Raw genomic sequence first — 23190 nt, 5'->3', positions numbered from 1 at the left:
TTATTCTGAGATTATCAGGGTGGGGAGAAGTGATTTGTTTATGCCTGCAGGCCATACTGGAGGGCTCTGTTAAGCGTGCCTGGTGAGACTGCTTGTTTCAACCAGGAATTTTTAAACTGGAGTTGTATAGGCTCAGGCCTAAGGCCATTCACACAGCCTCAGCAATTTAGCAAGAACCTAAGCAACTCAGTGAGATTCTATCTCTAATAAAATACTGAAAATGGGGCTGGGGATGTGGCTCAAGCGGTAGCGCGCTCCCCTGGCATGCGTGCGGCCCAGGTTCGATCCTCAGCACCACATACAAAGATGTTGTGCCCGCCGATAACTAAAAGAAAATAAATATTAAAAAATTCTCTCTTTACTCTCTGTCTCTCACTCTCTCTTTAAAAAAAAAAATTATTAAAATACTGAAAATGGGCCAGGGATGTGGCTCAGTGGTTAAGCACCCCTGTGTTTAATCCCTAGCACCCCAGTATACACACACACACACACACACACAGACACACCTGTTATCTTAGTGACTCGGAGGCTGAGGCAGGAGGAACACAAGTTAAGACTAGCCTCAGCAACGTAGTGAGAACTTGTTTTGAAATAAAAAGTGGCTGAATTTTTGAGGCCACTAAAATTTTGAGGCTGGCTCAGTGGTAAAGAGCCCCTGGATTTAAGCCTCAGTGCCAAAAAAAAAAAAAAAAAAAGAAAAGAAAGAAAGAAAGAAAAAGAAAAAAAAATCTGAAGATTTGTGGGACACAGCAAAGTTAGTTAAGAGGACAAAAGGTACAGTTTTAAATACATTTATCAATTCATCAGGAAAGAAGAAAGATTTAAAAATATGATCTAAGCATTCAAATCAAAAGTTGGGAGCTGGGCATGATGGTGCACATCTGTAATCCCAATGACTCAAGAGACTGAGGCAAGAGAATATTAAATTCAAGGCCAGCTTCAGAAACTTACTGAGACCTGGATAGCAAAATGAAAAATAAAAGCCAGGTTCAGTGGCTCACTCCTGTAATCCCAGTGACTGGGAGGCTGAGGCAGGAAGATGGCAAACAAGTTTGAGGCCAATCTCAGCAACTTAGCAAGGCCCTAAACAACTTAGCAAGACCCTGACTCAAAATTTAAAAAATAAATAAATAAAATGGGCTGGGGATGTAGCTCAGTGGTGGAGTACCCCGGGGTTCAATTCCCAGTACTGCAAACTAAATAAATAGTAAAGTTTAAATAAATAAAAAGTTGCTTTTCTGGTTGGAGTTGGAACTCCACAGTACAGTACTTGCCTGGTTTGTGAAGGCCCTGGGGTTCTACCTTGTCCCCAGTGTTAAAAAAAAAAAAAAAAAATTGCCCACACAAAAGAGGCTAACGTTTTAAGTTAACATGATTCAAAAAACAAAAGGCAAAGTTTCCAGAAAAAAAGTTAAGTGTGTTTAACTAGATATAAAAGCAAAGAGAAAACTTACATATAACAATACTTTCTCAGAAAAATTAAAATGGTAGTCAAAGGCACTCTATCTCATTTTAATGAAATACTTTGGGTCCCAGATCCAGATATTTTGCATTTGGTAGTTTTCTCAAACTTTCCAGGAACTCTTAGTTCCAATTTTATACAAATCATTCCAGAAAATAGGAAAAGAACAAAAGCTGCCCAGCTCAATTTATGAGGCTAGGATAATCTTGATTCTAAAAGCACATAAGATAATTTAATAAAGTTACATAACCATTTCACTTCTGAAAATAGATGCAAAAATTCTAATAAGATATTAGCCACCCAAATTCAACAGGGTTGGTTTCTTTGTGTATGTGTGGGAGTGCTGGGAATTAAACCCATGGCCTTGTGCATGCGAGGCAAGCACTCTACCAACTGAGCTATATTCCTAGTCCCTCAACAGTTTTTTTTTTAATATTTATTTTTCAGTTATAGGTGGACACAATATCTTTATTTTAGTTTAATGTGGTGCTGAGGATTGAACCCAGTGTCTCACACATGGTAGGCGAGCACTCTACCTCTGAGCCACAACCCCAGCCCCTCAACAGGGTTTTTGTTTGAATTGGTTTTGTTTCTTCTGGGGGCACTGGGGATTGAACCCAGGGCCTTGTCTTTTCTGTGCTAGGCACTTAGCACTGAGCCATACCCAGCCCTTTTTTTGTGGGGGGAGGGGGTACCAGGGTGCTTAACCACAAAGTTACATCTCCAGCCCTTTTTAAAAATTTTTGGGACAAAAATCTCACTAAGTTGCTTAGGGCCTTGCTAAATTTTTGAGGCTGGCCTCAAACTTGTGATTCTCCTGCCTCAGACTGTAAAGTAGCTGGGGATTACAGGTGTGCACCATCACACCTTGCTAAACAGTGCATTTGGAAAAAAAAAAGAGCATATATCCTAGAATGCAAACATGATCCAAATTGAAAATTTGTGAATATAATTTACCACATTATTAACAGAAAATCATATGATCATCTCAAAGCAGCAAAGGATTTAATTAGGTTCAATACATGATTATGATATTAAGAAGGAAAAGAACTAGCAAACGAGTACCTCCTTAACTTGATGAAGGTAACACAGCAAAAACTTAGAGCAAAAATGCCTAGTAAAATTTTCTTTTGGGGGGAGCTGGTTTGGGGGAGTGCTGGGGATGGTATCCAGAGCTGCCTGCATGATAGACAAGCACTCTAATACTGAGCCGCACTCCATGCCTCTACTATAGAAATTTAAGTGCATTTTCCAGTTAACAAGTGAACAAGGAAAGAATAGTCCTTCTCAATACTCTAATATAAAACTGGTTAATGTGGGGCTGGGATTGTGGCTCAGTGGTAGTGCACTTGCCTAGCATGTGTGAGGCACTGGGTTAGATTCTTAGCATCCCATACAAATAAATGAATAAAATAAAGGCCCATCAACATCTAAAAAACTATTTTTTAAAAAAATCCTGGTTAATGCTATAAGGAAAGAAAAATAAATTAAGTATAAATTATAGAAAAAAATGATAAAACTAATTTGCAAATGATATGAGAAAAAGTAATAGGACTAAGGAGAGTTCAATGAGGCCTGCAGATACAAGGTCAACCTACACAAATCAAAAACATTTCTCTACACTAGCAATAAGCAATAAAAAATAAAGTAACTAGGAATGCACTTAACCAATACAAAAGACCTTTATTAAAAAAGAAAAATCTAAAGCTGGGCAAGGTGTCACACAGTTGTAATCCTAGTTACTTGGAAGCCTGAAGCAGGAGGATGACATGCTTGAGGCCAGCCTGGGCAATATAGAGAGACACTGTCTCAAAAAAAAAAAAAAAAGAAAGAAAAAGAAAAAGGTTAAACTGTAATAGAAAGATGATCTGAATACAATGACAAACATACATTTATCTACTTATTTATTTATTTATTTTTAATTTATTATTTTGAGACAGAGTCTTGCTAAGTTCCCTAGGACCTTGCTAAATGGCTGAGGCTGGACTTGAACTTGTCATCCTCCCATATCAACCTCCCAACTTGCTGAAATTACAGGCGGGTATGCACTACCTCACTCAGCTAAGGAGAGACATGTCATGCTCTGCTGGGAAGATTTTAGTGAAGTTTTAGTTATCTGTGGGTAACAAATTATTCCAAAATTTATTGTTTTAAAAAACAAAACAAAACAAAAAATAAACGTGGACTGGGGGTGTAGCTCATTGAAAGAGTGCTTGTCCAGAACATATGAGGCCCTGGGTCAATCCCCAATACCACTACCAAAAAAAAAAAAAGGAAAAAAAAAAAACATGCCAGGTGTGCATACCTGTAATCCCAGTGACTCAGGAGGCTGAGGCTGGAGGATCACAGCCTAAGTGATCCTAAGGAGGATCACTTAGTGAGGCCCTGTCTCTAAATAAAAAATGAAGGGCTGGGGATGTGGCTCAAGCAGTAGCATGCTCACCTGGCATGTGCAGGGCACTGGGTTCAATCCTCAGCACCACATAAAAGTAAAATAAAGATGTTCTGTCCATCAAAAACTAAAAGATAAATATTAAAAATCTCTCTCTCTCTCTCTCTCTTTAAAAACAAATGAAAAGGCTTGAGGATGTATCTCAGGGTAAAGCGCCCCTGGGTTCAATCCCTAGTATCAAAAATGAGTGAGTGAATGAATGAATGAAGTATCTCCCATGGTTTTAGAGAGTCAGGATTCCAGGAGTGGCTTGGGTAGTTCTCTCTCAGAATCTCTCCTGAGATTGCTGACAGAATGTCAGGCAGAACTGTAGTCATTTCAAGCTTGGAAGAAGGCCTACTCACATTGCTGTTGGAAAGAGGCCTCAGGTCCTTGCCACCAGAGCCCCTCTATAGGACTGATTAAGATATACCAGCTAATGTCCCACAGAATGAGCAATCTTCCTTGGGGGTTGGGAGCAGGAAGCTGAGATTCCTGTTATGGCCTAATTTTTAAAGTGACACACTATCACTTTTGCCTCATTCTATACATTACAATTAAGTCAGGAAATCCAGGCCACACTCACGGGGAAGGGAATTAGACTCTCTCTCTTTATTTTTTCCAGTACCAGATATTGAACCCAGGGGTGCTCTAACACTTAGCTACATACCTAGACCTTTTTACTTTTTTTTTTTTAAAGAAAGAGAGAGGGAGGGAGAGAGAGAGAGAAGAGAGAGAGAATTTCAATATTTATTTTTCAGTTTTCAGCGGACACAACATCTTTGTTTGTATGTGGTGCTGAGGATCGAACCCGGGCTGCACGCATGCCAGACGAGCGCGGTACCGCTTGAGCCACATCCCCAGCCCCACCTTTTTACTTTTTTGAGACAGGTCTCACTAAGTTGCCCAGGCTCTTCTGGAACTTGCAAACCTCCTGCTTCTCAGCCTCTTGGGTCACTGGGATTACAGACATGTACCACCTCACCTGGTTCCTAGGTGCCAACTCTTGACAGAAGCAGTATCAGCATGTGATACTTAACACCCCAAACAGCTAATATTATTATGAAGATACTTGTCCACAAATCTATACATTCAATGCAATCCCAGTAAAAATTTTATTACTTTTTTTGAGCTACAATAAACTTCCATTAGAAACTTAGAATACTAGCCTAGCATGGTAGAACCCACCTGAAATCTCAACTACTTGAGAGGCTGAGGTAGGAGGATGGCATATTTGGGTCCAGCCAGGGCAACTTAATGAGAACCTGTCTCATAATAAAATAAAAAAGATTGATGTGTAGCTCAGTGGAAGAGTGCCCTGGGTTCAATCCCCAGTGTATCTCATGCGCGCGCGCGCGCACACACACACACACACACAAAGAATTTAGAATACTAAATGATCATGGATAGCTAAGGCAACCTCCAAAAGTAAGTTAACATGGAGACGTTGCTACAAACTAAAGTCCTAATCATTTAAGAAAGAAAATGTCGGTTCAAGAGCTGACAACTAGACCAATGGAAGAGAAAAAAACAGCTCAGCAACAGAGTTATATATTTACACATCTTAGTATATGATAGAGATGGACACACACACACACACACACACACACAGAGGAGAATTTGACAGATTGCTTAGTAAATGTGATAGCACATCTGGCTCAATGACATGGAAAAAAAATAAAACTAGGCATCTCTCATATCTCTCTCTCTCTTTCCTTCCCTTTGTAGTGTTGGGGATTGAATCCAAGGCCTTGCCTATGCTAAGCAAATGCTCTACTATTGTGCTGTATCCTCAGCCCTAAAACAGGATCTCTATCTCATATCACATACAAGGATTAAAGACTTTAAATCTAAAATTATAAAGTTAATAGAAGAAACTAGGAGAACATCTTTGTGTCCTAGCGGAAGTGAAGGATTTCTTTAAAAGCGCAGACCAGGGCTGGCAATGTAGCTCAATGGTAGAGTACCCACAAGTATAAGTGCCTGGGCGAGGAATGGGGTGGAGGAGCACTCATCATCCAAGGAAAATTGATTATATCAATATTAAAGATCTTTATTCAACTAAAGATACCACTGAATAACACAAATGCCATAGAGGGAGAATGATTTTACAATTTTCAACACTTAAAAGGATTAATAATTAGACTATATGAAGAACTCCTAAAATCAATAATAAGAGAAGTAGGGGAATAGGCCCAATAGGTATATGGATAAGTAGCATAGTATGTACTCTGAAGCTTAAAAAATCTAGGTTATGTCGGGGGCAGGCCTTTGGAAGGATAGACACATTCATTGTATGGATAAAGATCAGAGTATCTGTAGGAAAACTAACTCATTCTCCATTGATAGGAACTCAGAAATGAAGACTGTTAAATCCATCCCTTGTAAAGGTAGCTTAGACACTGAAGGCATGACAAGACCAAATTGCGGGCAGCAGGCTGGGACAATATTTGCTTTATAGTTCATTGCATATTGTGAAAGTCCATTCTACGGGGCAAATGCTCAGTACCCTGAGTGACCCTAAAATTCATTCTGTGGATTGGGATTTACACCCCCTTAAGTTAGGAAAAAGCATGTTTTGCAGAACACATCTCAGGCAATCTACTGATGAGAAAATCAAATCTGGCTTAAGTGGGCAGTCATATAAGGATGAGAGCTGAAGCCAGAGTTGAGAAGGATGAAAACAGGGAGAGGAGTCCCTGACAGGCGGCTAGTTGTTGGGCACAGAAGAGAAAATAAAGGGACCAGGGTCAGGCACCCAGAAAATCATCAAGGACCAAAAAGTATGATGCTTCAGGGACAGTGGAAGACCAAACATCAAGTTCTTCATGGATATGTGGTCAAAGGTCTTGAAAGTAAATAAGACATTAGAGGACATTAATTACGTTGGCAGAGATCTAGTGCAATAGCGTGCAGGACCTCAGATGCAATGGGGGAAATGACATCAGGGTCGTGAGGATGACGTCATAAACGGAAAGGGATTGAGAGGGAGAAGTTTCAAGCGTTTACGGAATGAAAACTGTTCAGTTGGTGGGGGTGGGGTGCTGACATCAGGGTATACCAACTACACAAAGGTCCCCTTCACTAGCGGAAGCGCGCGGGGTGACTGTTCCCTTTGCTCTGCCGTCCTTTCCTCTCCACCACCCCCCAACGCTGGCCTCAGCCAATGAGCACGCACGCCAAAGCGCGCTGGAAGGGCGTTCCGTGACGTGTCCATATACGTCTGCTTTATCAAGCGTCTTCCCGCGCGGCAGCCTCCCTATTCTTCCTGCTCCTCAGAGCTTCCTGTCTCTCCAGCGCTTTTACTTTTCAATTTCCAGGTAAGTAGCGTAGGTCCTGAGGAGAGGCTGCTCCTCACCTCACTTACGTGAGCCATGCCGGCATCTCCGGAGGACCCGAGTGAGGAGATTAGCGGCTGCTTGACACGTAGGCTTGTTTTTTCCTGGGATAGGCGGGTCCCAGGCTCTGAGGTTCAACCTCTTGGTTGGTGGGAGGTTGGCTCTCTGTGTCTTCAATGCCAGGGATACCGGGCGGGACTGGCAGCTTAGGTGTCCGCAGCGGCTGCGTGACAGCCGACTTGCTGTCCCCGTTTTTCCACGTGACCGCCGCCATCTTGTTCTGCGGGCGCGGAGGGAATGCAAGGATGTACTGGGCCTGCGCAGCAGCACAAAATGACGGGCGTGGCGGCGTAGCATGTAATGGGCATGCGCTCTGGCGGCCCCAAATGTCCGCGCTCAACTGTACTTGTAGATTTCCCGCCTTTTTGCCATCCTCTTGTCTGTTCTGCCTTTCACTCTTTTTTCTCACTTCTCCAACGTTTTTTACTTCTAGCACCTTCACTGGTTTTTCCACCCCAAACTCTCCCTGCAGGACTCAAATTCACTGCCATGTCTTCTGAAGAAGGGAAGCTGTTCGTGGGAGGACTCAACTTCAATACTGATGAGCAGGCGCTGGAAGACCACTTCAGCAGCTTTGGGCCTATTTCTGAGGGTGAGACATGGGCCGGATCCACAAAGGGTTGCTGAAAGTATCTCTGGCACCCTTGTGTTTCATGGAAACTTAGGAGAAATGTCAGCACTTCTTCTTTGTTTCTCTAGGATTGAGAACATGGAGAATTGGTGGGGGAATCCATTCTCTTTATCTCCTTTTTCAGGCCAGTGCTTACCACTTAACCCTTTCATGTATTGACTGATCTTTGTTTCCTCTCCCTTTTTTAGTGGTTGTTGTCAAGGACCGGGAGACTCAGCGATCCCGGGGTTTTGGCTTCATCACCTTCACCAATCCAGAACATGCCTCAGATGCCATGAAAGCCATGAATGGAGAGGTGAGGCCTCCTACCTGCAGAGGGGCCCTGTCCCCATCTGCCACTTTCTCCATTCTTTCTATTTTTCCCTCTGTGTCTGCTAGGGGCAGCGCGGCTATGAAGCCCCGCAGTGCCCACTCACAGGAGCGTGACTGCCTTCTGTTCTAGGGGGTGGAGGGCAGCGGCAGACAGAGCCGGGCTGCCTGGGAGGCGACGACTGGTCCTGCATGAGGCCGAGAAGCCACCTGTGGATGGTTGACCTGCCCTGGGCTTAGGTAGTAGAGTCTGCAGACCTGTGGGCCTGGCCCGGAGAGGACCTCGTGAGTCTTCTGGGATGGACTCTGAAGCCTCAAACCAAGAGAGGTGTCTGTCTAGCCCTAATAGTCGGGCAGCTTAGAGGAGTGGGGAGGAGAACTCAGCCTGAGTTCAGTCAAGATGTAAGTAGTAGCAGGGGGAACACGGTGGATTCAGGTCATTTTGTGGGTTTCTGTAGCTCCTGATGAAGCCATTCTGGTCAGAGGAGCTTGTTCTGGAACATGGCACCCAGAATCTGGTGCCTAACAGGAATTTCTGGGCTCTTTTGCCCACCTGCCCATGCCCATTCTTCCCTCACCACTTCCCTGACTGACTGCCAACCCATCCTCCTTGTGTCTTCCCTCCCACACCTAGTCCCTGGATGGTCGGCAGATCCGGGTGGACCATGCAGGCAAGTCTGCCCGGGGCACCAGAGGGGGTGCCTTTGGGGCCCATGGGCGTGGTCGCAGCTACTCTAGAGGTAAGTGCAGTGGAGTTTGATTATGAGGTGAGGGGGAGAGCCACATGTTAGTGACTTAAGTCTGAACAATTGGCATTTAAATGTTTTCTGTCTGCCTTAGGTGGTGGGGACCAGGGCTATGGGAGTGGCCGGTATGACAGTCGACCTGGAGGATATGGATATGGATACGGACGGTCCCGAGACTATAGTGGCAGGTGGGTAGCCAGAAGATAAGAATTCACTGAGACTGCTGCTCTCCTGAAGCGTTCAGCAGCGTGGGTAATAAAAATAAGAATGAGGGTTAAGATTGTGGCTCAGCGGTAGAGTGCATTAGGTTCGATCCTCAGCACTATATAAAAATAAATAAAATAAAGATGTTGCTTCTATCTATAACTTAAAAAATATTTAGGAAAAAAACAACCATGATGCATAACTTGGATTATGTATGATATGTTGATTGTATGGTCATATAATTGTAACATGGTCAGTGGTAATACAAAAATGTTGATGGCTTAACCCTTGCATTAACATGTAATGTGACTTTATGTGCTGTATAAGTTAATGCCATCAAATTGCCTACTACATGATGTTCGTTGCTTCATATTCTTCTTTGTACAAGTTTACATTATGGTGCATATTATAAAATGTGGATTTTGGAAAATTATCTGCAGAGTAGAATACATTCCTGTGTAACAATTATGTGTTTTTTCCCAGAAGCCAGGGTGGCTATGACCGCTACTCAGGAGGAAATTATCGAGACAATTATGACAACTGAGTTGAGGCATGCACACGTTAAGTAGGTGAGGCCTGAATATATGCACTAAGCAGACCTATGCCCAGCAGACCCTGTTGTGTTCTTCTTATCTTTTCTTTTGGCTAGACTGCTCAGCATTTCTACTGCCCTCACATATTTCACCAAACCAGCCCACTAAACATCATTCTTTGACATCCCTTGCTTCTCAGGTGCATGTCAGGGCTAGTCTACTTGCACGGGGTCTGAAAAGGGATTTCCTGTAATCCTACTCTTTCAGGGATGGAGGAAATAGAGGTGAGAATATTGTCAGCTCATTTTCTTCTGCCATCACAATTCTACTCCTTCTTACTGTTCTCAGATACACAAGGAATAACACTTCTGATCCAGGATCGTCCTTCCAAATCGCTGTATTTATAAAGATTTTTGGAGCTGCGCTGAAACATCTGTTTTAGTACATCAACTTCTATTTTTCAATTGAGCTCCCAAGGTAGCTTGTTAAAAGACCTTTTAAAAAGCTCCATGTAAAAAATTTTTTCTCATTTAAAGACAAATTATAGTACATTTGTTAGGCCCCCAGGTATTTTTCTTTTTACCAAGTTTTTAGTTTGGGCTCTCAGGATCATTGCTTCTGGCAAAAGGAAAAGTTTAACCAGACTAATTTTTTTTTAAAAGCTAAAGTTGGGGCATTTTAAAAACTTGTACACAATGTTTATCATGACTAGAAAGCAATTTCTAAATGTATCTATAAACAATCTGTGTCAAGAACATGTAAATTTTTCTTAAAATTCAAGATCACCACCCTGATTATACAGACAAGCCTCTTTAAAATGTTTGTGAATGTCATTTTTTTTAATGCTGGAAGAAAAAATATTCTGTTGTGTCTCTTGTAGTGTTTAGGATATTCTTCACAGAACTGATTAAAAATATGAAACCTGTACACAAATTGATATTGATAATGTTTATTTCTTACTCGACCCAGTTTGGAGATTTAAAAAAATGGAGGCAGGTCAGGAGGAGGGGTCTTGGAGAAAATTTGGTTTAGGGTCGGGTGGGCACAGACTGCCAAAAGAGTAGAAGATAGCAAAGTTTAGTCAAGTTTGGAGTTGGTTTTGGTATATATTAAGGCATGAGGTGTGGTGAATAACAGCTAAAACCCCTTCTGAAAGGAATTAGGTTTCCTTAGGTGGATTCTTGGTCCCAAAATTTAATCAGAATTTTCATAGGTTTGACTCTGACTTCTGAGTGGGTACCCTTCTCACAATGTTGTTCTGAGGATGTATACATCTAATCTCAAGACATGAACTCTAAAGATGCCAGTTTTTCCTCTGAAATGGTGGGGGTTATGGGAGGTGTATTGAACTTATCATGGTGAAAGAAACCTGATTTGAAAACTGTCTGAGAGCTTTGAATGGATTCATATTCCATGATTAAAATGTGGGCTTTTCTACTCCCCAGGTAATTTGATCTTTGGAGAGTCATTTAACTAGTGCCTTTGCCTCGTGGGCATTTTACATTTTCTGTGGAGGGTTATAAAGACAGAACAGTGGAAGCTCTTTTGCATGGATTCTGTCTGGTGTTGTGTCTGGGTGTAAGGTGGTGGTGGCCTTTCTTAGTCTGATTTTGTATCTAGCTGGCTTCAATTCCTTGCTTCTCCCCTTCCCTTTAGTTGTGATTCTAGTAACTGTATTAAGGCCCCATGGGTTCTAGTCCTTCATTGGTTTGTGTTTAGAACAGAAAAATTGGTTATACCCATGGCTTATATTCAACCAGTATTGAGCCAGATACCATGAGATTATGCTTTCCAGGGCATTAGTTAAACTAAGCTTCCTTCCTTCATTAATAGGATGTAGAGACTTGTGTTAGTCGCAGTCCTAGAGGCCTTCTTCCTGGGTCTCCCAGCTAGTAGGGATAGACCCAAGGACCCTTTTCCTCCTACCCAAATGGTCATGAATTTGCTTTGGCAGGTGGATGGAGACTCAGGAACTTCTCAGACTTCTGTCTCACCTACTGAGCCAGGCCCAGGTTAGGGGCATTATGGCTAACCCCCCCACCAGGTGGGTACTTGGTCTAAGGAGGCATTCTATGATGGACATCTGTGGGGAGCTAATGTGATGGGAGAGATAGGAAGACAACCCTTAACTTTCTTGTAGGCCAGGGTGGGAGAAAACTTTGTTCCCTACCTCAGGAGGGAAAATTTCCCTCTTTTCCCCATTGTCACCCAAGGTAGGAACCTGTAATCAGTCAAAATATTCCTACAACAAAATGATTTCCTCTGTGGGATTAAAAAGACCACAAATAGCCTCATAGATCAGAATTAACAGCTGTCAACCTGTTCTTTCTGAATATCAGGAGATTATTACAGTAATTCAGCTGTGGGAGGCCCAAGGACCACAGCAGTTTTCTATTGCCACAGTCCCTAATAAAATTCCAGAGTTGAGGTTCAAAGCACCACACTCTTGGTTTTTGGAATTGAAGCCAAGTCTTTGTACACGACAAGCATGTACCCTACCACTGACACTCCTGTCTTCAAATAGCGAATGCGCATTCTTTGGTTTTTGGAATTGAAGCCAGGTCTTTGTACTCGGCAAGCATGTACCCTACCACTGACACCCCTGTCCTCAAATAGCTAATGTTATAGGCCCCTTCTTAGTCTCCTGTTTTGATTTGGCCAAGAACCCACGCCCGGAAACTAGAAATTCCCACTCAAAGGTTCTCAAGGTTTGCAAAGACTTCAGTCCCTGGATCTTGCCTCTTAAAAACCTTGGTGCAGGACTGGGGTTGTGGCTCAGTGGTAGAGCCCTTGCCTAGCACATGTGGGGCACTGGGTTCCATCTTAAGCACCACATAAAGTCTAAAAATAATAGGTATAAATACCTTTTTTTTGGGGGGGGGTACTGGGAATTGAACATAGGAGCACTGTACTGCTGACTACCACTGTTTTAAACACTGCCTTCCTCTAAGATCTTTTGAAGATTCAGAATAATCACAATGGCTTTCAAATTCAAAGCCCTGTCTCCCCACCCTACTTTGATAGAAATCATTGTTTTCAGACCCTACCTTGCACCTTAATTTCTCCTCTGCTTCCCTTTCAACATCCACAAAATGAAAATACTAGTCCCCATTTCGCAAATTAGTTACTGTGTCAGATGTACAATGTTTATAATAGACTAGGTCTCTGATATTGCCCCTATATTTTGGTCCACATTCTGGGATTAGGTAATATGGAAACATTTTTATGGAAACAAACAGCTGTTTATAGAAGTTTTGGTGAATAGTTAAGGTATGTATAAACATTTGTAACAAGTGTTTTGCCACTCATTCCTGCTTATCAAGATACCTGCCACTGCTGGCCCAGCTACATTTTTTCCTCAGCTAACACACAGAACCACCAGGGCACAAAAATCTGAGTCGGGTGTAGTGGCACATGCTGGGATAACAACCAGGCTGAGGCAGAAGGAACATGAGTCCAAAGCCAGCCTCACCAAAAGCAAGGCACTAAGCAACTCAGACCTTGTCTCTAAATAAAATACAAAATAGGGCTGTGGATGTGGCTCAGTTGTCAAGTGCCCCTGAGTTCTATACCTGGCAAAAAAAAAACCCATTCCTGCCCCCCCCCCCAAAAAAAAAAAAAGCCCTGAACTACTGTTTTCAAAAAAAAAGGCTTGGTACTGGGGATTTAGTGCAGGTATGCCTTTACCACTGAGCTGCCTTTGAATTTGCGATACACCTGCCTCAGCCTTCTAAGCCACTGAGATTATACGTGTGTGTCACTCCACCCAGCTCCGGTAAAATAAGTTGTGAAAAACTTCAGGTAATTAACACCCAATTTTTTTCTTGCCACCAAATTTGAAAATTGCAAAGTAACTCAGTGAGACCCTGTCCCAATACAAAAAAGGGCTGGGGATGTGGCTCAGTGGTTAAGTGCCTCTGAGTTTAATCCCCAGTAAGCCCCTCCCCAAAGTAGGTATTTTTTAAATATTTTTTTAATTGAACACAATACCTTTTATTTATTTTTATGGGGAGCTGAGGATTGAACCCAGTGCCTCACATGTGCAAGGCAAGTGCTCTACTGCTGAGCCACAACCATAGCCCCCAAAGTAGCTATATTTGAGTCTTACTGAAGAAATACTAGTGTGTGGTTATCTTATGACAGATTTTTTTTTTAAGAGAGGATTTTAAAAATATTTTTAGTTTTTGCTGGATACAACATCTTTTATTTTTATGTGGTGCTGAGGATCGAACCCAGCGCCCTGTGCATGCCAGGTGAGCACGCTACTGCTTGAGCGACATCCCCAGCCCCCAGATGGTTCTTAATATATGGTGTATGCACAAAGTTAAGGCTTCTATGTTAAACAACTTAGGACATTCTGAATAAATATTTCTAGTGAGCTGTTGAGGTTTTCTTTTTGTTTGATGTTGGAAATTGAACCCAATGCTAAGCAAGAGAATACTACCACTTCAATACACCCTAAAGCCCCCAGTTTTTAAATACTTTTGTCCTTTTATTCATACTGAAGCTGGAAAATAAGAATATGAGTCTGTTACATTATGAAGTATAAGTTTAAGCAGGCAGGTACTACCTTGAGAAACCACATGGTGATGAAAGTGGAATAGGAGAAGGGTTAGTCAAAGGTGTGATGAAATCTTTTGAAGTTCATGGGGTCTGATTGCCTAGAATACTTGTCTATCCCCTGATGAAAGTAGAAATTTGTGCCAGGTGTTTCCAGAGGCTGAGGCAGGAGGATCAAGAGTTCAAAACTATTCTCAGCAACTCAGTGAGACGCTGTCTCTATATGAAATTAAAAAGGGCTGGGGATGTGGCTCAGTGGTTAATTACCTCTGGGTTTAATTTCTGGTAACAACAACAACAACAAAAAAAGTAGGAATTTGCCACTTTAAAGATCATGTAGTGTGTGTTTTTTTTTTCTAGTTTGTCTCCTATGAGGTTTAACTGCTTAATTGAGAAATCATGTTCACCTAATAACCCAACAACTCTCCCTTTTTCCTGGGTAGTAATAGAGAGATGGAAACATTTTAAAATTGCAACTGTCAATATTCACATTGTAAGAACAGTAAACATTTCAAACTTAATGTTCTACAAGTTGGTGTTTTTTTTTTTTTTTTTTTTTTGGAGGGGGTTGTAATGGGGATTGAACTGAGGGTCACTCAACCACCATGCCACATCTCCAGCTCTATTGTGTATTTTAGAGACAGGGTCTCACTGAGTTGCTTAGCACCTTGCTTTTGCCGAGGCTGGCTTTGAACTCTCCATCCTTCTGCCTCAGCCTCCCAAGCCGCTGGGATTACAGGCATGTGCTACTGGGTCTGGCAAGTTGGTTCTTTACTATTATTCACAGCAGCTTATTTTTTTTGGGGGGGTGCAGTATTGGGGATGGAATCCAGGTCCTTGCTCATGCTAGTCCAGTGTTCTACCACTGAGCTACATTCCCAACTCTTGTGAGAGAAGATATTGCCAAATTGCCCGGGGCTACCATCAAACTGAGTCTTCAGAGTACTGGGATTAGAGTGCCACCATGCCTAAAGAAGATTTCATTTTTAAACTCTTATGCATGAATTTGATATGATTACCATCAAGCTAATTACCACATCCATCCATGAGTTTGTGTGTGTCTGAGAATACTTGTGAACTGTGCACTTTTTTCTCTTTTTTTTTTTGAATACTTTTGTAAATGGCACAATACTTTTATTATACTCATGTGGTGCTGAGGATCAAACCCAGTAACTCACACACGTGCTAGGCAAGTGCTCTCCCACTGCACTACATACCCAGCCATATTATTTTTATTCCTTATTTTGAGGCAGGGTCTTCAGATTACCAAGGCTGGCCTCAAACTATTGCCTCAGCCTCCCAAGTCTGGAATTACTTCTTGCACCACTGTACCTGGGTGGTCTTTGTTTTTATGCCGCTATCGTATGTGTTTTGATTACTAGACCTCTAACTTTGGTCATTCTCAAGTTCACTTTGCCTATTTTAGGTTAGTGGATCCATTTGAATTTTCAGGTTGTTTACCATTTCTGTAAAAATACCATTGATTTTTTTTTTTTTTTTTTTTTTGGCAGTGTTGCAAATTGAACCCAGGGCTTCGCACATGCCCAACAAGTACTCTACCACTGAGCTACATCCCCAGTCCATTTCTTTTATAGTATTGGAGATTAAACCCAGGCCTCACATATCCTGTGCAAGTGCTCTATCACTGTACTACATCCCCAGCCCTTTCTTATTTTTGAGACAGGGTCTCACTAAGTTGCTTTAGGGTCTTGCTAAATTGCTGAGGCTGGCCTTGAACTTGTGACCTCAACCTCCTGAACACTGAGATTAGAGGCATGCACCATAGCTCCTGGCTAAATTTTTTTTTTTTTTTTTTGGTCTGGGGATTGAACTCAGGAGCAGTTAACCACTGAGCAACATCCCCACCCCGATTTTGTGTTGACAGGGTCTCACTGAGTTGCTTTAGTGTCTCATTTTTGCTGAGGCTGGCTTTGAACTTGAGATCCTTCTGCCTCAGTTTCCCAAGCTGCTGGGACTACAGGTATGTACCATCATGCCAGGCCACCCACCTATATTTTGAGACAGTCTTCACTAATTTCCTGTGGTTGGCCTCAAGTTTAACATTTGACCTGCCTTAGTCTCCAGAGTTGCTGGGATTATAGGCCTGTACCATCATGCCCAGCTGCCATTGAGTTGTTTTTTTTTTTTTTTTTTTGTAGATGGACACAATGCCTTTATTTATTTATTTTTATGTAGTGCTGAGGATCGAACCCAGTGCCTCATGCATGAAGGGCAAGAGTTCTACCACTGAGCTACAACCCCAGCCCCCATTTTTTTTTTCTTTTTTTAAAGAGAGAGAGAGAGAGAGAATTTTTTTTTAATATTTATTTTTTAGTTTTCAGTGGACACAACATCTTTGTTTGTATGTGGTGCTGAGGATCGAACCCGGGCTGCACGCATGCCAGGCGAGCGCGCTACCGCTTGAGCCACATCCCGAGCCCTGCCATTGAGTTTTTTTTTTTTTTTTTTTTTTTTTTTTAATTTTTTAAATATCTTTTATTTTTAGTTATCGGCGGACACAACATCTTTGTTTGTATGTGGTGCTGAGGATCGAACCCGGGCCGCACGCATACCATGCGAGCGTGCTACCACTTGAGCCACATCCCCAGCCCCTGCCATTGAGTTTTTGATACAGACTGCTTTGGGTGCTTATGGATGCTTGAAAAATATAAAATCTTTTTAATGCATGGATGTGGAATGTCTTTTCATTTATTTGTGTCTCCTTTAATTCATCAGTATTATGTAGTTTTGTGTGCAAGTATTTCACTCCTTGGTAGAGTTCTTTTAATTTTTTTTTCCCTAGTTGTTGATAGACCCTTATTTATTTATGTGCGGTACTGAGAATCGAACCCAGTGCCTCATACATGCTGGGCTCAGCCCCAGCCCCTGGTAGAGTTCTTTTAAAATGCTATTGTAAAGGTGTTATTTGTTTGTTTTGTTTCATTTTGGTTTTGGTGTTGGGGTTAGAACTCAGGGCCTTGCACATGCTGAATACCCACTTTGCAAAGGAGTTTTACCCCAAACCTGTAATTATTTTCTTAATTTCCAGATAATTTGTTGTTAGTGTATAGGAACAAAGCTTTTTTTCAAATTTAAAATTTTTTTTTTTGTACTGGGGATTGACCCCAGGGGTGTTTTACCCTTTTGTTTTTATTTTGTGACAGGATCTTGCTATGTTGCTTAGGGCATTACTGAGGTTGCTGAGGCTGGCTTTGAACTTGTGATCCTGCTGGGATTACAGGTGTGTAAGGCTTTTGTATTTTGTTCATCTTTTTTGGGGGAAAAAAAAAAAACAACTCTTAATTTCATGGATCTTTTTATTTTTCTCAACTCATTTATTTCTGCTCTAATTTGGGCAATTCCAAATTCTGCTAACTTTGTGTTTTAGTTTTTCTAGTTTCTTGAGGTGTAAAATTAGTTGGCTATTTGAGATCTTTCCTTTTTCAGTACTTGGGATTCAACCTTGGCTTTGTGCACACTGGCCAAGTGTTCTACCACAAAGTTACACACCCAGCCCTTTTTACTTTTATTTATTTTTGGTGCACTAGGTGTTCAACCCAGTGCCTTACATGTGCTAGGCAAGCATTCTACCACTCAGGTACATCTTTGCAGAGCAGAGAATTTGCAGTCTCTTTTTAACTTTGACAGCAAATATGTAGTAAGTACTTTTTTTTAGTTGTTGATGGACACAATACATTTATTTATTTTTATGTGGTGCCGAGGATCAAACCCAGTGCCTCATGTGCCAGGGAAGTACTCTACCACTGAGCCACAACTCCAGCCCCAAGTATATTTTTCTTCATTGGTATCCATTCTACCCATATGACCAGGTAAGTGAAAGAAAAGTTTAATCTGAAATAATCTGATGTTTCCTGGTTGACTGTATTTTAACAGACAGCTGGCCCCAAGATTCTAAAGTGACTGTGGAGTTTGCAGTTTGAACAAGTGCTTCAGCCTGGCAACTTAGCAAGACTCTCTCAAAATTTAAAAAGAGCTGGGGATGTAGCCCAGTGGTAGACTCCTTGCCTAGCTTGTATGAGGCTGTTTTCAATCCCCAGTACACAAGAAAAGGGACTGGCGTTGTGGCTTAGCGGTACAGTGCAGGCTACAGTGCTTGGGTAGCATGTGTGAGGCATTGGGTTCAATTCTTGGCACCGCAAATAAATAAATAAATAAATAAATATTTATATAAATATAGTTGTTGAGTGGGATGACAACAAGTATGTGAAAGTTCGTGAAACCAGTACTATCTTTTGGTATATAAATTAGAAATTTTCTGTATTGAAAGGTTGAACTATCAAGAGTGTGATTTGTGTAACTTGCAAATTGGTGTGGGAGGTGTCAGGTGTTTTCCTGGTCTGCTCTGTTCCCCAGAGCCCTCTTCATAGTTATAGGCATTTCTATTGGAAGAGCCTCAAGAAATCCTGTTTGAGGGTTGGCGTTGTGGTTCAGTGGTAGAATGCTCACCTAACACACGTGAGTCACTGGGTTTGATCCTCAGCACCACATAAAAATGAAATAAAGATACTGTGTGTCCATCTACAACTAAAAAATATTAAAAATAAAAGAAAACTTGTTTGATAAATGCCAGCTTTTATTTCTTGCCATCTGACATTTATTAAGTTGATGTTTTTCAGATACCAGCCCTAGAACCCCATCCCCAGTCAAGCTCTCATTATTCCTCCGGCTTCCTCAGACAGAAATACCATCCCTTTGGCCAGCATCAGAAGTCCTACCTTGCCGGGCACAGTGGTGCACACCTGTAGTAACAGCGGCTCTGGAGGCTGAGGCAGGAGGATCGCAAGTTCAAAGCCAGCCTCTGCAAAAGCAAGGAACTAAGCAACTCAGTGAGACCCTGTCTCTAAATAAAATACAAAATAGAGCTGGGGATGTGACTCAGTGGCTGAGTGCCCCTGAATTCAATCCCCAGTACCACTCACCCCCCAGAAAAAGGAGTCCTACCTTCCCTCCTCTAAAACCCTAGACTCCTTGAAAAAAACCTCAGTTTTCTTACCTCTAAAAACAGAATAATAAAGATAGTCCACTAAATGAATTGAGACATGGGAAACACATAGAAAAACATCTGGAGGTTGGCATGGAGTTGATAAATGTTAGCATTTCTTGTGTGTGCCATATCATTATTGGGGACACAGCAACAGATATGTCATATTTTTTCTCGGGCATCATAGAGTTAACACACAGTAAACTAGAAATTGCTTTATGATGTAATATTAGGGAGTGGCAAGTCCTAAGAAAAATAAGCAGTTTAAGTTAGAGTGAGGACACATGCCAATTTGTCCAAGGAAGGCAACTGGGAACCAGAGACTTGAACTTAGTAGGCAAGGAGGCTGTCTGCTCTGCATCTCTACTACATAGGCCACATACGTAAGTCAATCCATCTTGGCAGAACTTCCTGTGACCCTTGGAACACAGCATGGAAAGCTCAAGATGGGATGCTATCAGGCCATTTCTCACTTGCCTCCCTGTCTCCCAGAGTGTGCTGGTCTTACCAGCTTCTAGGGGAAATACTTTCTACCTTTCTCTTGACTCAGGGATATAGAACTATAGCTTCACCTTGAAACTGGCTCTGTAGCCAGCTTGTGTCATGTCAGCCATGGAACAGTTTCCCTGTTGCCTGATACAAGGGATTAGAACTGAACTCTGACAATTTTGTTTTTATACTGATGATAGAACCCAGGGGCAATTTACCACAGAGCTACATCCCCAGTTTTTCAAAATTGACAGGTTCTCTAAGTTGCTGAACCTGAACTAGAACTTGTTATCCTCCTTCCTCAACCTCTGGGATCATAGGCATGCACCGCCAATGCTCTGATTATTCTTGCTTTCATTTTCTATGTAAGTAACTTTGGAATCTAACAAAGACTATTTTACCAGCCAAATGTGTCAGCCTTGCCTTGACATCTTAGGAGAATTACAGGCAGAAGGAAAAGCAGGCAATACAAAGTCCCTGAGGTGGAAGCTTGCTTGATGTGTGAATAGCAAGTATGTCATTAGGGCAGGTACAGAGTGATCAAGGTGGCCAGTGGTAGGACATGAGGTTAGAGAAATCTAGGGCCTTGTGGAGAGAACTATCTTTTCTCTGAGAGATGTGAGTCTCTTAGGGCAGGGTGCCATTCAGAGGAGGGCCATGGGTGACTTGGATTAAAACAATCTCTGGCTGCTATGAGGTTAGGTAGGGGACAGGAAGAGCAGCAGCAGTGAGTCAGCCACTGCATCAGTCTAGGACCTCAATGGCAATGGTAGTGGCAGCAGTGCAGGTAGAAAGGAGAAGTCAGATTCTGGTATATTTTAAAGAAGGAAACAACAGGATTTGTTGATGGATCCAATGAAGAGGGTGGGATGAGTAGTACTAATTAGGACTCCAGACTAGAAGAGCTTACCCAGAGCCACTTGGCAGTTGGTGTTAATAGGTTAAGAGGAAGGATTCTGGAGCCTGGTGGTATGGGTGTGAATCCAATTTACTGGCAGTGTAACTTCAGGCAGGTCACTCTCTATTTGTCTTCATTTCACCATCTGTGACATGGGATGATCAAAGTACTAATCTCATAGGACTGAGGACTAAATGTTTTCTAGTTATGTAAAGTACTTGTTATTAGTAACATTACTATATGATGAAGTAAGTGCCTCAAAAAGAGCATTCCAGATATCAGAAACAGTTTGTACAGTTTTCAAAGGATATGACAGCCAATGTGGCTGAAGTCTAGACTGATTGAGTGCTAAAGAAATGCAGGTAGAGAGAAGGCCTAAGATTGGCTTCTCATAGAAGCTGGAAGCAATTTTGGACTTCAGAGGTGAGAAGAGAGAGAGGGAAAGGAAAGTGATGGGGGTCTTTTTTTTTTGAGTATATTTTTAGCTGTAGATGGACACAATATCTTTTTTATTTTTTATGTGGTGCTGAGGATCGAACCCAGTGCCTCATATGCTCCAGGCAAACACTCTACCACTGTGCCACAACCCCAGCCCTGATGTGGGTCTTAAATCTGGGATGTACAGAGGAGAGAGAGCACTATTATCAACACTGTTGGCTAGGACCCAGGAGTGGGGTGGGGGTGGGGTGATGGTTTCTGGTGTCCAGGATAAGGAACTTAAGTTCAACTTCTGCCTGAGTCCAAATACTGGTGTAATATTTTCTGTCAGTGGCAATAGGCAGTAAAGCCCTCAGATGACAGTGTAGTAAGTGTTCAATGAATGCAGTCTGTCATCACAATCATGGAAAATCCAGGATGGCTTAACACTTAAAAAAACGCTTAATGGGCTGGGGTTGTAGCTCAGTGGTAGAATGCTTATCTAGCATGTGTGAGGCACTGTGTTGGATCCTCAGCACCATATAAAAATAAATAAATAAATAAAGGTCTTGTGTCCATCTACAACTAAAACATTTTTTTAAAAGCCCAACTGTTATAAAGCATGAGATGTATGTCCTCCTGATTCAGTTTGGGCATATCATATGTCCCTAGAAATTTGTCATTGTCCTCAAGATTTTTTTTATTTTATTAGAGCTTAAATTTTCAAAATAGTTTATAATTGTCTTCTGTATTTCAATAGTGTCTGTCGTGATATTTCCTTTTTCATCACCTTTTGTTAGGGTGACTAAGGGTTTATCAATTTGATTTTTTCAAAGAACAAGCTTTTGGTCATTTTTTTTTTCATTTGTTTCAATTTAATTGATTTCAGCCCTGATTTTAATTATTTCCTGTCTTTTTGGTGTTGATTTTATTCTTTTTTCTTCTTCTAGGGCTTTGAGATGTAATGTTAGGTCATTTATTTGCTGATTTTTAAATTTTTTTATTCTTTTAATGAATGAGCTCAATGCATGAACTTTCCTCTTAGCACTGCCTTTTTAGTGTCCTAGAGATTTTGATATATTGTATGTGTGTTCTCATTTATCTCTAAGAAAATATTTTTATCTCCTTGCTGATGTCTTCTGCTATCCTTCCCCATCTGATAGTATATTATTTAGTATCCAGGTGCTAGAGTACCTTCTATTTTTTATTTTATCATTGATTTCTAATTTCATTCTATTATGGTCTGATAGAATGCAGAGTAGTATCTCTTTTTTTTTAATTCACTAAGATTTGCTTTGTGGCATAACAGGGTTTATTTTACAAAAGGATTCATGTGCTGCTGAGAAAAGCGTATTCACTCATTGAAGGATGAAATATTTTATATGTCTGATAAGTCTAAATTATTGATTATATTATTGAGTTCTATAGATTTTTGTTTAATTTTTGTTTGGAAGATCTATCCAGTGGTGATAGAGGTGTGTTAAAGTCACCCAGTATTAGTGTGTTGTGTTCTTTTTGATTCTTGAAATTGTACGTAGATGCTCCATTGTTGGGGGCACAGTGACACAGCCACATTAATGTTTATAGCAGCTCAATTCATAATGGCTGAACTGTGGAACCAACCTAGATGCCCTTCAATGGAAGAATGGATAAAGAAACTGTGGTATGGGCTGGGGTTGTGGCTCAGCAATAGAGTGTTTCCCTAGCTCGTGCAAGGTGCTGGGTTCAATCCTCAGCACCACATAAAAATAAATAAAAGTATTGTGTCCAAGTGCAACTAAAAATATTTTTTAAAAACTGGTATATATACACAGTGGAATATTACTCAGCATTAAAAGAGAATAAAATCATGGCATGATAAATGGATGGAGTTGGAGAATATCATGCTAAGCAAAATAAACCAATCCCAAAAAACCAAAGTCCAAATGTTTTTCTGATATGTGGATGCTGATCCATGGTGGGGTGGGACAAGGGAAGAATGAAGGAACTTTGGACTGAGCAAAGGGGAGGGTGGGAAAGATGATAAAATGAGAGGGACATCATTTCCCTAGGTACATGTATGTTTGCAAGAATGTGGGACTCTATCAATGTACAACAGAGAAATTAAAAG

General features: G+C 41.4%; 1 protein-coding gene across 6 annotated transcripts; it reads left to right on the top strand.

The window, feature by feature from the left end:
• Positions 1-7105: 7105 nt before the first annotated feature.
• On the top strand, positions 7106-22999 carry Rbm3 (RNA binding motif protein 3). Of its 6 annotated transcripts, XR_011705743.1 has the most exons (10): positions 7106-7213; positions 7764-7883; positions 8111-8217; positions 8866-8971; positions 9072-9165; positions 9665-9750; positions 11669-11758; positions 16160-16255; positions 17439-17515; positions 18912-22999. XR_011705743.1 is itself a non-coding variant. In XM_027952304.2 (7 exons), the coding sequence occupies exons 2-6, from the start codon at positions 7781-7783 to the stop codon at positions 9723-9725; spliced, it is 471 nt and encodes a 156-aa protein (XP_027808105.1). In that variant the 5' UTR covers positions 7106-7213; positions 7764-7780; the 3' UTR covers positions 9726-9750; positions 18912-22999. The 6 variants fall into 6 exon arrangements, 3 of the variants coding, with proteins under 3 accessions (XP_027808105.1, XP_027808107.1, XP_027808104.1); XR_011705742.1 differs by lacking the exon at positions 17439-17515; XR_003585076.2 differs by lacking the exons at positions 16160-16255; positions 17439-17515.
• The last annotated feature ends 191 nt before the right edge of the window (positions 23000-23190 follow it).

This window comes from Marmota flaviventris, chromosome X, assembly GCF_047511675.1.
Source record: "Marmota flaviventris isolate mMarFla1 chromosome X, mMarFla1.hap1, whole genome shotgun sequence".
NCBI classification, from domain to species: Eukaryota; Metazoa; Chordata; class Mammalia; order Rodentia; family Sciuridae; genus Marmota; species Marmota flaviventris.
Note: the sequence above shows the minus strand (reverse complement) of the source record. Positions and strands in the feature narration are given on the sequence as shown.

Coding starts and splice junctions, on each gene's coding strand:
- Rbm3 (XM_027952304.2), top strand. CDS start 7,781: ATGTCTTCTGAAGAAGGGAAGCTGTTCGTGGGAGGACTCAACTTCAAT. Junction 8,218..8,865: donor TGAAAGCCATGAATGGAGAG/GTGAGGCCTCCT, acceptor TCCCACACCTAG/TCCCTGGATGGTCGGCAGAT. Junction 8,972..9,071: donor TGGTCGCAGCTACTCTAGAG/GTAAGTGCAGTG, acceptor TGTCTGCCTTAG/GTGGTGGGGACCAGGGCTAT.